This window comes from Triticum aestivum, chromosome 2B, assembly GCF_018294505.1.
Source record: "Triticum aestivum cultivar Chinese Spring chromosome 2B, IWGSC CS RefSeq v2.1, whole genome shotgun sequence".
Classification (NCBI taxonomy): Eukaryota; Viridiplantae; Streptophyta; class Magnoliopsida; order Poales; family Poaceae; genus Triticum; species Triticum aestivum.
Genome location: NC_057798.1, coordinates 40,148,289 through 40,163,632, shown reverse-complemented (window position 1 = coordinate 40,163,632; position 15,344 = coordinate 40,148,289). Strand labels below are relative to the sequence as shown.

General features: G+C 45.5%; 1 protein-coding gene and 2 pseudogenes across 1 annotated transcript; all 3 read right to left on the bottom strand.

Annotated features, from left to right (window-relative positions):
* Positions 1-8,305: 8,305 nt before the first annotated feature.
* Positions 8,306-9,488, bottom strand: LOC123040246 (cytosolic sulfotransferase 16-like; annotated as a pseudogene).
* A 2,310-nt stretch (positions 9,489-11,798) lies between these two features.
* On the bottom strand, positions 11,799-12,932 carry LOC123043349 (cytosolic sulfotransferase 16-like; annotated as a pseudogene).
* Positions 12,933-13,896: 964 nt separating this feature from the next.
* Positions 13,897-15,115, bottom strand: LOC123043348 (cytosolic sulfotransferase 17). Its single transcript, XM_044465762.1, has one exon. The coding sequence runs from the start codon at positions 15,000-15,002 to the stop codon at positions 13,980-13,982; it is 1,023 nt and encodes a 340-aa protein (XP_044321697.1). The 5' UTR covers positions 15,003-15,115; the 3' UTR covers positions 13,897-13,979.
* Positions 15,116-15,344: the final 229 nt, after the last annotated feature.

Below are 15,344 nucleotides of genomic sequence, written 5' to 3'. Positions count from 1 at the left end.
GGCCACAAAATCCACTCAAACTGAATAAAGCTACTTTTGAGAGCACATAAAGTACTTCCGATCTCCTCAATTGACCCTCTCCAATAACTATCTGTAGGAGTACAAAAGAAGGGTTCTAAAAAAAAGAAAAACGGTAGCATTATTAAGAGCAGAAAACAGTAATCAAATAGGCAGATGAATACCTGGTTGGCATCCGTAGCAATTACTTCCCTTTATTTTGCCATTGCCAAAGCATCTCCAGCTTTTCTCTCAAAGTGGCACCTGGGAGTCACATTATTGCTTCTCTACTGAGAGCTTGGTGAAGTTATTTTGCAAATTTTGAAGCAAGCCGTTCCTTTCATCGTCAAGTAAATTTCTCAGCTCAATCCACACTTCCTCCAATATTGGAGTGGCATTACTATTATGGGCTAACTCCTATTTCATAAAGTAATCAATCTGTTCAATATGGCTGAGCTGAGGTCACAAATCAGTGTTCTCCATAGAAACTGCATTTGGTTTGCAAACTGCACTTGCTGGCAGCTCCTCCAACACCAAAATATTTTCATTACTCTTCATAATTTAAGGATGTGCAGGATTAATCAATTTAAACTCGCTGGATTGGATGGATGGAGTGTCTATCTAGTAGGATTAAACAATTAGTCTTTTACTGATTGATTAATTATAGTGAATCAAACATTTGTCAGAATCTTTGCTTCAATGGATGTGCATGATTAATCAGTTAACACTAACAGTGGCGGAGGACATCCTGATGGAGTGACGCAACCTACTTAACCTGCAAGCCCCACGAGGCTGATAGAGTGCATCAATGCCCTGGCTGAGTGTTTTAACACGACAGTAGTTCAATTTCCATAAACCAAACTGAAAATGTGGATGAAGAAGTTAATCATATAAGCTCATTCAATTTGGCCACAATATATCACCACAATCAGTTGTTGCACAAAAAAGGGAGGCACACTATCTCCAGGTAAATGTCATGCTTTAAGTATATGAAGATTATGGATTTCCCTAACTACAGTGTACAGCTGAAGGAGCAGTTACTTCAGCAAGCAATTATGATGCAGACATGGAAATCAACCACATGGTCTTTAAGGCCTTCTCAAACTGTTAACACAACCAAAGTTCTATAAACGAAGGTAAAAATTAACATAGATGAAGAAGCTTATCATATAAACTTATTGAATTTGATCATGGCACAAGTCACTATCCTCAAAACACGGGGAGGCATATTATCTCCGGGCCTAGTTTTTCCAAATTAATACTTAGTAAATCACATCATGCCAGCTACTTATCAAAATAAAACCAAGCACGTATGTGCTCTGCTTATCACAATTATTGCCAGTAAACTAAAGAAACTAACTATATTTAACAATACGTGCAATGCTCCAAGTTAGCTAGGGACTCAAACCCATGGGATAGATATATATGCACCTGAAATTGGCTGAATTTTGCCTTGGTTTCCCTCTCAAGGGCCAACCCAGAATAGAGTCAGCAAACTCTATGTATCCTCCATGTTGATATCAACAGAACCTAGGCGGCATTGGCATCCACCGCACTCGCCGTCTGCCTCAACTCTCACCCGCTGCACCATCCATGGTCCGGTCCGAAGCCTTCCCAGCTGATAGCACCCAACGCCGTTAGCCATAAGGGCGTCCTTCACCTGACAAACATCCCACTTCGCTCCGGAACCACCCTTGCAAGACCTCGGTGGTCTCCTCTGTCACATAGCCGACAACTCGCCGCAGCTTGTGCTCCAGAACCACCCCTCCAAGACCTTGGCCGGCGGCGGTCGGGAATCAGGCGGCCATGGCCGTCTCTCTGCGCGCCCGACGACGAGGCGAGGTTAGGGTGGCCGGGAACCGGTAGATCGGAGGCGGGGCAACTTGATCCGGTACTTGTGGTCGAAGAACCGGTGGCGGACGATGTTCTCCGGCGACGGCGGCACGGATCCGAGGCCATGGCATGCTCCTGTTCGTTCTGGGGACAAAGAGATTGGGGGTGAGCGAGGTGAGAGGAGACAGAGGAAGAGAGGAGGGAGCAGGGCACGGCGGCACTCATCTCCGGTGAGGATCCGGTCGCCGGCGGGTCGCGAGGTCGAGGCGGCGGAGCGCTCGAGGGCTCGGCCTCGGGCGCGTGGCTGCGGGTGCGGCGTACGGGCGGCACTCGACTGGCTTTGGCCCAGATATTTTCTAACTTGGACTGCGGGTTTACTTCAAAGAAACTGAGGGGCGTACATATAGTGTTACTATTCATTATCCAGGGTGCAGAATAAGTTATTCTTCACCCGAGGTAATCTTACAATCGTTTTCTAAATAAATTAAATTTGGAATACAAATAGTTACATTCATAGTGATTCCCTACATAAAACTTAGCATAATATATATACATACATAAACACTATTCTGATCACGGAATCAGAATAATATTCTGATCACAACCTGAACTGTCTGAGTAACACGCCTGAACTTTTCTCTGTACGAACCCGACCTTCGGGCTATCTTCGCAACCGTGCCTTCTACCGCGAGTTTTTCTAGTTAGTCGTGTTCCATGTGATGTAAGTGTAATCTTCAAACAATTTTTAGCAACTAAATACTCGTTTGAGATAGGAATCTCGCTCATAGGTGGATTTTGTACTCGGGTCATGAAGAACTCGCGTTTTTTGCGGTTTTACTGCCTGAGTTGTTCGACCTGAACTTCCCCCTGTGCTAGGTTAACTTCCCGCAACATTGTCCAAATAGGGCTTGCTATATACCGTTGAAAAGCTATGAACACGAGTATCATGACTCAAATTAATTTTTTCGCAAAATGTAAGCGGTTTAAGAGCAGTTTTGAAAACCGTTTTTTCTTCACACAAAAAACGTGAATCGTAATTTCGATCGCATTTCTAAACCGTTTATCGGAATGAGGCACATAATATGGCATTGGAAAGCTGCTGCAAAACCGCTCCTTCCACATGTTGAAAGTTTTTTCTAATTCCCTATGGTTAAAAACTACTTTGAAAAAACGTAAAATTTCATAAACCGAACAGCTGAGTTCGTTTTTTCGATGTCATATCTAAACGGCTAATCCAATGGAGGCATATGATATGGTGTTGGAAAGCTTATGAAAATGCGCTACTTTTTCATCTTGAAAGTTTTTTTTTCTAATTTTGCATGCTTTAAGAGTAATTTAGAAAATGGTCCAAGTCCTACCGAGTTCGTATTTTCGAGCTAATTTTTTAACCATGCGTCCGAATGCAACAAATGATATGGCCTTGGAAAGTGTGAACAAATGCGAAACTTTTTTGTATGTATTGTTTCTCTCAATTCTTTACGGTTTTAAGTCAGTTTCGAAAATGGCGAAAAACGTATTTTTGCCGTAATTTATACAAACTTTATCGGAATTGGGCAAATAATATACCGTTAAAAAGCTACAGAAAATGCGAAACTTTTTCATGTTGATGGGTTTCTCTGATTCCTAGCCGTTTTCAAGTAATTCCGAAAATGACGGGATCATTCGTTCTGCCTCTACCGTGAAACAGATTCTTCGAAAATGCACCGCGTGAAGAACCTGAACTTCTCGGTGCGTGTACCTGAACTTCACTCTGTTTTTCACGTGATTTTTTTGCTCGTAGATCTCCATCCACTGCTCGTAGCTCTCCATCCCACTCACGGGAATTGAGCGGGTGATATACCGATGGAAAGCTGCTGTAAACACGCAACTTTCCTGTGTTGATCACTTTTTCATACTCGCGACGATTTTGAAAGTTTCATCTGAAATTCATTTAGCGTAGTAGTTGAACTTCCTGCTGTTTTCACGTTGAACTTCTGGGACGTATTTTTGTTTGTAATTTTCTCATCCATTCATAAGTGTTACACAAATAATATTCCTTTTGTACAAACGTCTCTCACAATAATTTTTTTAACTTTCTCCGACCAAGGACTTGAACTTACACAAATGATATTACCGTCGTTTCGAGGTAAATTAGAAAATGGCGAAATCATGATTTCTGCGTTCATCGTGAACGGAAATGCAATGCGTGAAGTAGTTGAACTTCTGGAGCATGTCTGTTTGAACTTCACTCTATTTTTTGACGTGATGTTTTTCGCCCGTAATTCTCAAACCACTTACCATAATTGAGCAAATGATATACCGATGGAAAGCTATTAAAAACACGCAACTTTTTTGTGTTGATGAGTTTTTCATACTCGCAACGGTTCAAAATATATTTTTGAATGCGTAAAACAACGTCTTTTTGCCTGTTTTTTACATGTAACTGAAGGTCGGACGTCTCACACTAGAGATCTCGAACTTCACCGGGAGTAGCACGTGAACTTCGAGCAACAAAATCTTTTAAGCTTTTTGTTTTCTATTCTTATATTCCTATCTGAAACGCATTTCGTGTAGTAGTTGGACTTCCTGCTGTTTTCATCTTGAACTTCTGTCACGTATTTTTGTTCACCCTCTGTCACAAGAAATTTAGAACTTTCTCGGGCCGAGCACTTGAACTTCTAGCAACAAAAATTTGGACTTCCCCTTTTTATTCTTTTTTTTCTCATATGAAAACACACATCATGTAGTACGTGGAATTCTGGTTGTTATCACTTTTGAACAGCTCTCTGTTTTTTCCTTGTAAAGCACTCGTCAAAATTGGGCATGTAAATCCTAGGTTTTTATAAACTCGGCACCTCTCTGCTTTTTAAATTTGAACTTCTTAATTTTATTCTTAGAAATAAAATGATTTGTAAGTAAACATGGAAGAACATTTTTTTGAAACTCAACTTCATACTTTTATTTTGCCTAGAAAGTGGGAGAATTTAAGTTTTTTTTGTACATCAAGCTTCCCCCTTTTTTAATTTGATCTTGTTGCTTTAATACTTTGGTAACGAGAAAATCTGAGTTTTTAATAAATATCAAACTTCTCTTTTTCTTTAATTTGAACTTCTTGGTTTTATTTCTTTTATTAACGGGAAAAGACCCTACTTCTGTAAATAACATTGAACCATTCCCTTATTTAATTTTTGAATGTCATGTTTTAATGTTTTTTTTGAAATAGGAAATATCCATTTTCTTAATAAAAACATCAAACCATTTTGTTATTTGAATTTGAACTTCTTGTTTTAATTTTCTAGAAATGAAAAAACTTTTTTTAATAAACATTGGACTAACATGTTATTTTAATCTGAACTTCTTAGATTAATTTTAAAAACATGAGAAATCCGCCTTTTTATAATTATGATTTTTTGTATTTAAAATCTTGCACATTAAGCTTCTTTATATTTTTTTCAAACTCTCCAATTTATTCAATTTGAAATTTCAAAGTTAACATTTTTTGGGTGAGGCATGTTTTCTTCTTGGTATATAAACATCGAGTTGCTTTGTTGTTTTAATTTGAACTTCTTTCTTTTTATTCATGTAGTGACGGGAACAAATCTGAGTTTTTATGTAAATATTCCATTTTTAATGAACTTTTCTTCGGTGAATTCCCTCTGTTTGTTTAAATTGCCTAAAGAACATTTTTTTATGATGCTTTAGTGTTATCTTTTTGGACATTTTTTAATAATCCTTTAGTGTTCTCTTTTTAATTTGTACCTATTTGTTTTATTTTCTTCTAGTAACGAAAAAATCCTATGTTTTTAATAAATACCGAACCGCTCTGTTATGTCAATTTGAACTTATATCTTTTTTTAGAAATGAGAAAAATCCGTTTTTAGTTTATTTTTTAAGATACACACGTCATTTAAATTAGTTGTTCTGCTCATTTTCCAATTCAAAGCTCATTCCAGCTTCACTGAAGATATTTTTTTACTTTCGATGTTACATGTCTCCAGAGGTTCTTTTTTGAAGATTTTAGTGCTTTTGACCTCCCCTGCTTTTTCACAATGAACTTCATCTTTCTTATTTATATTTTGTAGTGTTCTAATTTTTCCAAACTTCCATATTTCGTGTCTCCAAACTATAGTTTTTTTTTAACTAAATGCCCTTTGAACTATGTTTTTCGTAAATGCATGAAATTTGTAATGTCTTTTTCTGACTAGTTGGGTTTGGTAGTAACTCTCCTAAAATCAACACCCATCAGCCCAAAACCTTTAACTAAACTGTTCAAATGAAATTTTTAACTAGTACACTGTTCTCGTAAAATCAACACCCATCAGTCAATAAACTTTAATGCAAGTTAGCAGTACCACGTATGTTCTTTTCAAACAAATACAATATTCTTTTTATACACAAAGCTGTGCTTGTTTTTACACCACACGTTTTGGTCCTTATCTCTCCATCTTACCTCCTAGAACTAACCACAACCACAAGTTTATTCTTTTGTTCTCTCTCTCTCTCCTAAGTGTAACGTGTCTCTGCCCATGCATACGAAGCTAGTTAACTGAATGTTGAAACACAAGAAAGAGAAGATCAGGTTAACATCTGGTTCAGTCGCCCGATGAAGATAGTCAGACCAGCTCGGGAGTAGCTTGGTGACGCTGGGCACCAACGGCGTGGTCTTCGGCCTTGTACACCCTGTACTCCATGGAGCGGTGGCCTGCATCCCCCCTAGAGAAAGATGAATATGTCGACTTGCTACTTCTTCAAAGGTTGACCTGCATACTTCTTCAGAGTCTGACCTGCTACATCATCACGCAGGATGGAGCGGACATGCTCGGCTTGGTGGGAAACCTCCATGTTGACGAGGTGGCGTCCTCAAACGCATCTGCTGCGGTAGGATGGCCTTGATGTAGATGAACCTACGGCAACCGCGATGGAAAAAAGAACGGCGAGGAAAGATGGTTGTCCGCATGGACTGCTCACAAGCGACGAGACGGACTGCCCGCACCGAATGGAAGGGCTGACGGCTTGTGGATGGTGCAGGTTGCAGTGGCGGGGCAGGCCGCAGGTAGCACACCAACCGCATTTGCTTGGGGAAGCTGCATCCATGGTGTGTTGGAGGAAAAGGGAGCGCTGCACGGAGCTACCCATGGCGCATCAGCGGGTCGTGGTGGCAACACAGGGCGGCGCACGGGGTGGCGGCGGGTTCCGGGAGGCCGGCGGCGCGCAGGGTGGGGGCGGGATCCCGAAGGTCATCGGCGCACAGGGTGGCGGCGGGATCTCGAAGGAGGCGCCCGAGCTGCGGTTGCGGGAGGAGGCAGGCGCCGTGGCTGTTGCGGGTGGAGGCGGCCGGGAGGCGTGCTGGGCCGGCGGCGGCGGTTCGCCGGCAATCCGGGGGTGGGGGCGCGGGGTGGGTCTGCGGCCGTGGGGTATGTGGGGATCGGGAGGTGGAAGATGGCCGGGTGGGCCGGTTGTTGTTTGTTTTTTCGGAAGTTCGGGAAACCCCCATCGAGCCTATATACGCGCGGTGTGATCCAAATAACTATTCTCATCCAGGATTAGAACAGTGCTACTATATATATACCTATATATATATATATATATATATATATATATATATATAATTAGATAGAATTATTTTCATCTTATCTTTAGGAGGCGCCTTGCCATTCAAGTCTTGTACTCAATATATATTCGACCTCGAGACTCAATAATACATCCACCGAATTTCACCATCCTCCTCTCTATTTCCTTCTACACTCATCCCGACGCAGGCACTAGACCTGCAACTCCTCTCTTTTTGCTGCCATTGCAGGAGGCGGAGTAGCCACATATCTCTCGGCTCCCAAAACACTGCACCTGATCGGGAGAAGGGGAGGAATGTTCCTTCCTTCTCTCCTACCATGATCACCATTGCTGCTGACGCGGATCTTCCTAGCCTGCTCGACTTGTTGGGAAGGGAATCCCGGTGTAGGCATCCATAGCACTGGCAGGCGCATCTTGGCCCTCCCGCGCCCCGCAGCTGCGAGCCCTACCATAGTACCATGGTTGTCGCTCCGGATATCCAGCAAACCTCAGATTTTGGAAGTATGACAAATCGAACGTCTTTTCATGGCAAGTTTAGTTGGCGAGCAAGACAAATTCGCCTTTTTTTGCCAGGAAACTTACATCCTTGCAAACTAGATTTGTCATCCTATAAATTGCCATGAAAATCATTCGATTTGCCATGTCTGAAAATCTAATGTCGTTTATTTAGCTTTTTTGTTAATTAAACCACAATGATCATAATTTTTTGAAAGAAACAGACTCCTCTTTCTGAAATGTGCAACATTAATTTAACCACAATGAACATAGACTTGAAAGAACAAACTCTTCTTATTGAAATGTGCAACATTAATTAAACCACAATGAACATATAGACGTAAAAGAAACAAACTCCTCTTATTGAAATGTGCAACGCGACGTACATGGTGACGAAAGGACAAGGGAACATATAACAACAACTCAAAAGTCAAAACACAAGCCCAGACCCCTCAAGCTTGTGTTGGACGATGCGGTTGAACTTGTCCCCCATCTCGTGGCTCATGTGGTTTGCCCAGTCCCCCACTTGGACTTCTCCTTTTCTATAAAACGCCGAACTACCAATGGAACCGCTGTCACCGTGACGAATGCCACCGACCTGGTTCACCTGCAAGCTGGTGAGCGTTTCAAAGCTGCACAGCCGCACCACCTCCTGAGCAACGCCGGAGCTCTCCTCCTCTTCGGTCGGCGGGACGCGGAGGAATTTCACCAGCTTCCTCACGACCTGCGCCAGATCGGACATGATCTCTTCGTACTTCAAGAATAGGACGCTGTCCGGCCTTGCCACACTCTCCCTCCAGTACTCGAGGCAGTGATCCCAGAAGGGGCCATAAGGCGAGAACCTCTCGCAGAACATGCTGAAAGATCCGTCCATGGATAGGTCGGTGCCCGGAAACGCCTTGTTCTTGAAGTGCAGCCTTGACACGAGAGCGTCTTTGGGGTCCCGCCACAGGTACACGACTCGGCAACCGAGTGATCTATGCCTGGCGGGAGCAACAACATGGGCCTGTGCGTGGCGAGAAGCCTAGGAGACGCAAGGTGGTGAATGTCCGTGTGGCTCGTGACGGCACCAGGGGTCTGGATGAACGGCACGAGATGCTGAGGGTGGTGTTTGAGGAGTGGGTGGTCGCTGAACCCGTAGCGGGATTGGTTACGTTGGTGATGGTGAAGGCGAGGGCCTTGATCCAGGTGGTGCCGCATTTGGGCTGCGTGGCGAGGATGATGTCATCGGCACGGGGCACGAAGGGCTGCTTCACCGGCAGGATCCGCTCGAGGTGCCACGGTCTGAACCAGTAGTTGTGGTATTGAACCATAGTTTTAAATAGCCGGCTATAGCCCCGCTATAGCTGCTTGAGCATGTTGCCGCTAAATGATTTCATGTACAATTTACCGCTATAGCCCAGCTATAGCTGTTTTTAATGGTCACCGCTATATGCTATAGCCCGCTATTTAAAACATTGTATTGAACGAATGGTTCAGACCACCCCTCTCTTGCTGGAGGTGTGGCTACGGGATCTTTGGGTAAGACATCTTCTTGTGTCTGTTGAACTCTCGGTAGTAGCACTCTCTGGATTACTCATCATCAGTGGAGCTACTACTGGTTGAGCAGCCATGGCTGAGGTGGGAGGGGAGGCGAAGATGGCTTAATTTGCCCAATGTATGCTACTTACTTACCTTGTAAAAAGGGCATGTTTAGGCTAGCTGTGAAGGCAACATATTGAATACATTTTCTTCATCAGCCGGTTGGTGCGGTGACGGAACGTACTACCATGATTTTATTTTATATACATATATACACATTTTCTATCCAAAGTGAAGGCTGCGTGATTGCTTACATTTTCTGTATGCATGCGATGAACGTGGCACTCACATGGCCTTTTCCTGGCCACACGAGACACCGACAGGACTGCGTGCGTGCACGAGATGGTGGATGGCCTCATGCAGCTCCAATGCTCCATTCCCACCTAAAACATATCCACGAGTAATATTTTTGTATGGACACGAGTAATATATGTTGTCAGCTATGACAATCAAGCTGAATCTTCCATATATTCTTTGGGAAACACACACACACATATATAAAACAACAAAAATATCACAATAAATCAAAGTTTGGCCCATTTACCACCTAATTATTCATTCGAGTACAATTCATATATGTTTTGCTGTTTGATAAAGAAAGCTCACTCTTCGATTTCTCTAATTAACAAATGTCTTGTTAAAAAAGAGGAAAACATGAGAAAGCAAAGCAAGGAAACTGAAAAAAATCCCATCCCTCCCTCACCCCTCCCGCGACGTCGCCGCAAGGAGACGGGAGGAACCATAGCTACTGCCTACCTCCTCCTCTGCCGCAGCCAAAGGCTGCGGAGGGGCTAGCCGACGTCAGGTGGGGCTCTCGGCTGGCGGCTGGACACACAGTTAGGCGAGCAATGGCAAGTCCGACGCGTGATGGTGATGGGTTGCGTGTAATGGGCTGCGTGTCGATGCAAGCTTGCCTCATCAGGTGTTAGCCACGGCGGCCGGCGACGACCTCCCCTCCCCCCCTCCCCGATCTACCATTTTGGTGGTGCTTAGCGGTGCATGTGGGGCACCTCGGATCGGTGTAGATCTAGGGAAGGGTGGGCCTGATGTTGCTCGGGATCCTAAGGGCAGTGATGGGGTGGGCCGATTGCTGCGGTTTGGCCGCGGTGCAATCCGTGTCGATGGTGTCGGGCATGCCCGACTAGGTTCAGCGGGCGACGCTAAGGCGTTGACTCAGATCCAATGGCTAAGACTGGACTAGGAGTGGAAGGAGATGCCTTCCACTCTTCCTATCATGGTGGATGCGTTGTGATATGGACGGCTTGCGGTGTCTAGGGACATGGATGCCGGAGCGGCTTCCTTGGATGGCGGTCCGCATGGTTACCAATTTTCCGGGCTCCATGTCGGTTGTGGTGACTGTGGTTGTGGTCTTGGTCATTTGTGTGGCGAGGGTTGTACCGGCGGGTGGCTTGGGCTCACTCTCCGGCATTTGAAGTGGCGGCACCTAGATCTGAATCTGGAGGGTGAGCTACAAAGCAAAAGCTCGATGCTTTGGCGCTGATGGCAGTGGTGCCCACGGTGTTGATTTCCTCTTGAGGGAGGAAAGATTGATCAGGATCTGTCGCAACACATCACATAGAGAAAGAGAGGAGAGGCTAGAGGGGCGAGAGAACCTCCATGGCATCGCACTAGCAGCAGGTTCGAAGGAGCACGGAGCAACCGGTCCCTCTCCTCGTCGCCTGTGCAGAATCTACAATAGAAAAAAATGTGCTTCCCCACCCCTAGGCAAGCACTAGACCTGCAGCTTCTATATTGTCGCCGCCATGGGAGGTGGAGTCACCACATACCTCGTCGTCTCCCACAACACTACACCAGACCGAGAGAAGGGGAGGAAAATTGCTGCCTCCTCTCCCAGCCATGAGCACCGTTGCGGCCGTCAAGAATCTAGGAGTCGCCTGACCTGCTTGATCTATGGGGAAGGGAATCCCGATGTAGGCATTCATGGCACCAGTAGCCGCATCTTGGCCATGCCGCCCCGCCATGGTTGTCGCTTCAAATATCCATCGAACGTCAGATTTTTAGGCATGACAAATTAAACGTTTTTAATGACAAGTTATGTTCATCAAGGAAGAGAAGTTTAGTTGATGACCATGAAAAATCCACCTCGGTTTAATTTTTTGCACATAATTCAGGTGCTTGCAAATAAATTTGCCATCCTATAAATTACGATGAAAATCGTTCGATTTGCCATGGCTAAAATTCACACATCAGATTTTAGCATTTTCGTTAATTAAAACACAATTGACATAGTAGACTTGAAAGAAACAAGCTCCTCTTAATGAAATGTCCAACATCAATTAAATCAAAATGGACATAGACTTCAAAGGAACAAACTTCTCTTATTGAAATGTGCAATGCAACGTACATGGTGAGGAGAGGAGAAGCGAACAGATAATAACAACTCAAAACACAAGCCCAGATCCCTCAAGCTTGTGTTGGACGATGCGGTCCAACTCCTCCCCCATCTCCTGGCTCATGTGGTTTACCGAGTCCCCTACCTCTCCTTTTCTGTAAAACACAGAGTTACTCATGACAATGTTATCACTGAAATGAACGCGGCCGACCTGATTGACTTGCAGGCTGGTAAGTGCCTCAAAGCTGCACAGCCTCACCACCTCCTCAGCAACACCGGACCTCTCCTCCTCCTCGGTCAGTGGGATGCCGAGGAATTTCGCCAGCTTCCTCACAACCAGCGTTGGATCGGACTTGATCTCTTCGTACTTAAGGAAGAGGACGCTGTCCGGCCTTGCCATGCTCTCCCTCCAGTACTCGAGGCAATGATCCCAGAAGGGGCCATAAGGCGAGAATCCCTTGCAGAACATGCTGAAACATCCGTCCATGGATAGGTCGGTGCCCGGAAACGCCTTGTTCTCGAAGTGCAGCCTTGAGACAAGAGCGTCCTTGGGGTCCCGGCACAGGTACACGACTCGGCAACCGAGTGATCTCATGCCTGGCGGGAGCAACGACATGGGCGTGTGCGTCGCGAGAAGCCTCGGGAACCCAAAGGGGTCGATGTCGGTGTGGCCCACACCAGGGATCTGGATGAACGGCACGAGATGCTGAGGGTGGTGTGTGAGGAGCGGGTGGTCGCTGAAGCCGTAGCGGGATCGGTTGGTTATGGTGAAGGCGAGGGCTTTGAGCCAGGTGGTGCCTGCTTCACGAGCAGGATCCGCTTGAGGTGCCACGGTCTGAACCAGTAGTTGTGGTATTGAACCATAGTTTTAAATAGCCGGCTATAGCCCCGCTATAGCTGTTTGAGCATGTTGCCGCTAAATGATTCAGTAGTTGTGGTATTGAACGAGTGGTTCAGACCACCCTTCTCTAGCTGGAAGCGTGGCTACCAAATCTTTGGGTAAGACATCTTCTTCTTGTGTTGTTGAACTCTCGGTAGTAGCCCTCTCTGGATCACTCATCATCAATGGAGCTACAACTGGTTGAGCAGCCATGGCTGAGGTGGGAGGGGAGGCGAGGATGGCTTAATTTGCCCAATGTATGCTACTTTCCTTGTAGGAGGGAGATGTTGAGGCTGGCTATAAAGGCCAAATACTGATTACATTTTCTGCAGCAGCCTGTTGGTGCAGTGATGGAACGTACTACCATGAGTTTATTTTTATATATAAACATTTTCTATCCAAAGAGAAGGCTGCATGATTGCTGACGTTTTATGTATGCATGCGATGAACGTGACACTCTCATGGCCTTTTCCTGGCCGCACGAGACATCGACAGGACCGCGTGCGTGCACGAGACGCATGCAAAGGATGGTGGATGGCCCACCTAAAACATATCCACGAGTAATATATGTTTTTTTATGGACTCGAGTAATATACTATGTTGACAATCAATCCGAATCTTTAATATATTTTGGGAAATACACATATACTATAAAACAACAAAAATATCACAATAAATCACAGTTTGGCCCATTTACCGCCTAATTATTCATTCGAGTACGATTCATTCCTGTGTTCTTTTTTATAAAGAAAGCTCACTCTTCAATTTCATTAATTAACGAGGGGGGGGGGGGGGGGGGGGGGGGGGGGGGGGAAGATGGACACAATGAGTTAAGTACGGGAGTGGGCTCCACTGTATGTGTGTGAATACACACAACAAAAAATCAATCTGCCACTGTTGATACATTGACTATGGTACAAGAATGATTTGTACGCACGAATCGCCGGATGGATCCGACGCCTCTGCGATACCCGGCAGAAACTGGTACCGCTAGTTTTTCATTTCGCACACAACATCAAAATGTGATCTGATTGCTTTACGCACAACATCAAGATGTGATCTGATTGTTGGTGAGCATGGCAAATCCAGCTTCGTTCATTTTTTGTTAGGAACTTGACATGCTTGCAAACTAAATTTAACATCCTATATGAATATCTTTCAATTTGCCATGTACATTTTCGTTAATTAAACCACAATGGACATAGACTTAAAAGAAAACAACTCCTCTTATTGGAATGTGCAATACCGCGTACATGGTGAGGAAAGGAGAAATGAACAGATAACAACAACTCAAAACACAAGCCCAGATCCCTCAAGCTTTTGTTGGACGATGCGATCCAACTCCTCCCCCATCACGTGGCTCATGTGGTTTGCCCAGTCCCCTACTTCTCCTTTTCTGTAAAACACAGAGTTACTCAAGAAAAATTTATCACCGTGACGAACGCCGCCGACCTGATTCACTTGCAGGCTGGTAAGCGTCTCAAAGCTGCACAACTTCACCACCTCTTGAGCAACACCAGAGCTCTCCTCCTCCTCGGTCAGCGGGATGCCGAGAAATTTCGCCAGCTTCCTCACCACGGGCACAGGATCGGACTTGATCTCTTCATACTTCAAGAAGAGGATGTTGTCCGGCCTTGCTATGCTCTCCCTCCAGTACCCAAGGCAGTGATCCCAGAAGGGGCCATAGGGCGAGAACCCCTCGCAGAACATGCTGAAAGCATTGTCCATGGACAGATTGGTGCCCTGGAACGCCTTGTTCTCGAAATGCAGCCTTGACACGAGGGCGTCTTTGGGGTCCCGGCACAGGTACACGACCCGGCAGCCGACCGATCTCGTGCCCGGCGGGAGCAACGACATGGGCATGTGCGTGGCGAGAAGCCTCGGAGGCGGAAGTGTATGGATGTCGGTGTGGTTCGGGCCGGCGCCCGGGATCTCGATGAACGGCACGACATGCTGTGGGTGGCGTGTGCGGAGCGGGTGGTCGCTGAAGCCGTAGCGGGACCGGTTGGCGATGGTGAAGGCGAGGGCTTTGAGCCAGGTGGTGCCGCATTTGGGCTGCGTGGCGAGGATGATGTCGTCGGCGCGGGGCACGAAGGCGTGCTGGACGAGCAGGATCTGCTCCAGGAGCCTCGGCCTGAACCAGTAGTTCTTGTATTGAACCAGTGGTTCAGACCACCCCTCTCTTACTGGAAGTGCGGCTACGAAATCCTTGGGTGGGAGGACATCTTCTTCTTCTTGTGTTGTTGAACTCTTGGCAGTAGTACTCTCTGGATCACTCATCATGGATGGAGCTACTACTGCTTGAGCAGCCATGGCTGATGTGGGAGGGGAGGCGAAGCTGGCCTAGTTTGCCCAATGTATGCTACTTTGCTTGTAGGAGGGTGATGTTGAGGCTGGCTATATTGTTTACATTTTCTGCAGCAGCCGGTTGGTGCGGTGATGGAACGTACTACCTGATTTTATTTTATATATAGATATATACACACCTTTTTCCCTAAAGAGAAGGCTATATGATGAGCGGTAATTGCCTTTGGCTCCTAGGTGCATATGCATCTATTATCGAAATACGCATTTTGAAAAGTTAAAAAATTCGAAACAAAAATTCCACATGTACATTCGAACATTTTATGTGCGTGCCTAAGGTTTCAGTGAAAA

What these genes read in the sequence shown, in the direction of transcription:
- LOC123043348 (XM_044465762.1), bottom strand. Translation starts at nt 15,002, where the DNA reads ATGGCTGCTCAAGCAGTAGTAGCTCCATCCATGATGAGTGATCCAGAG.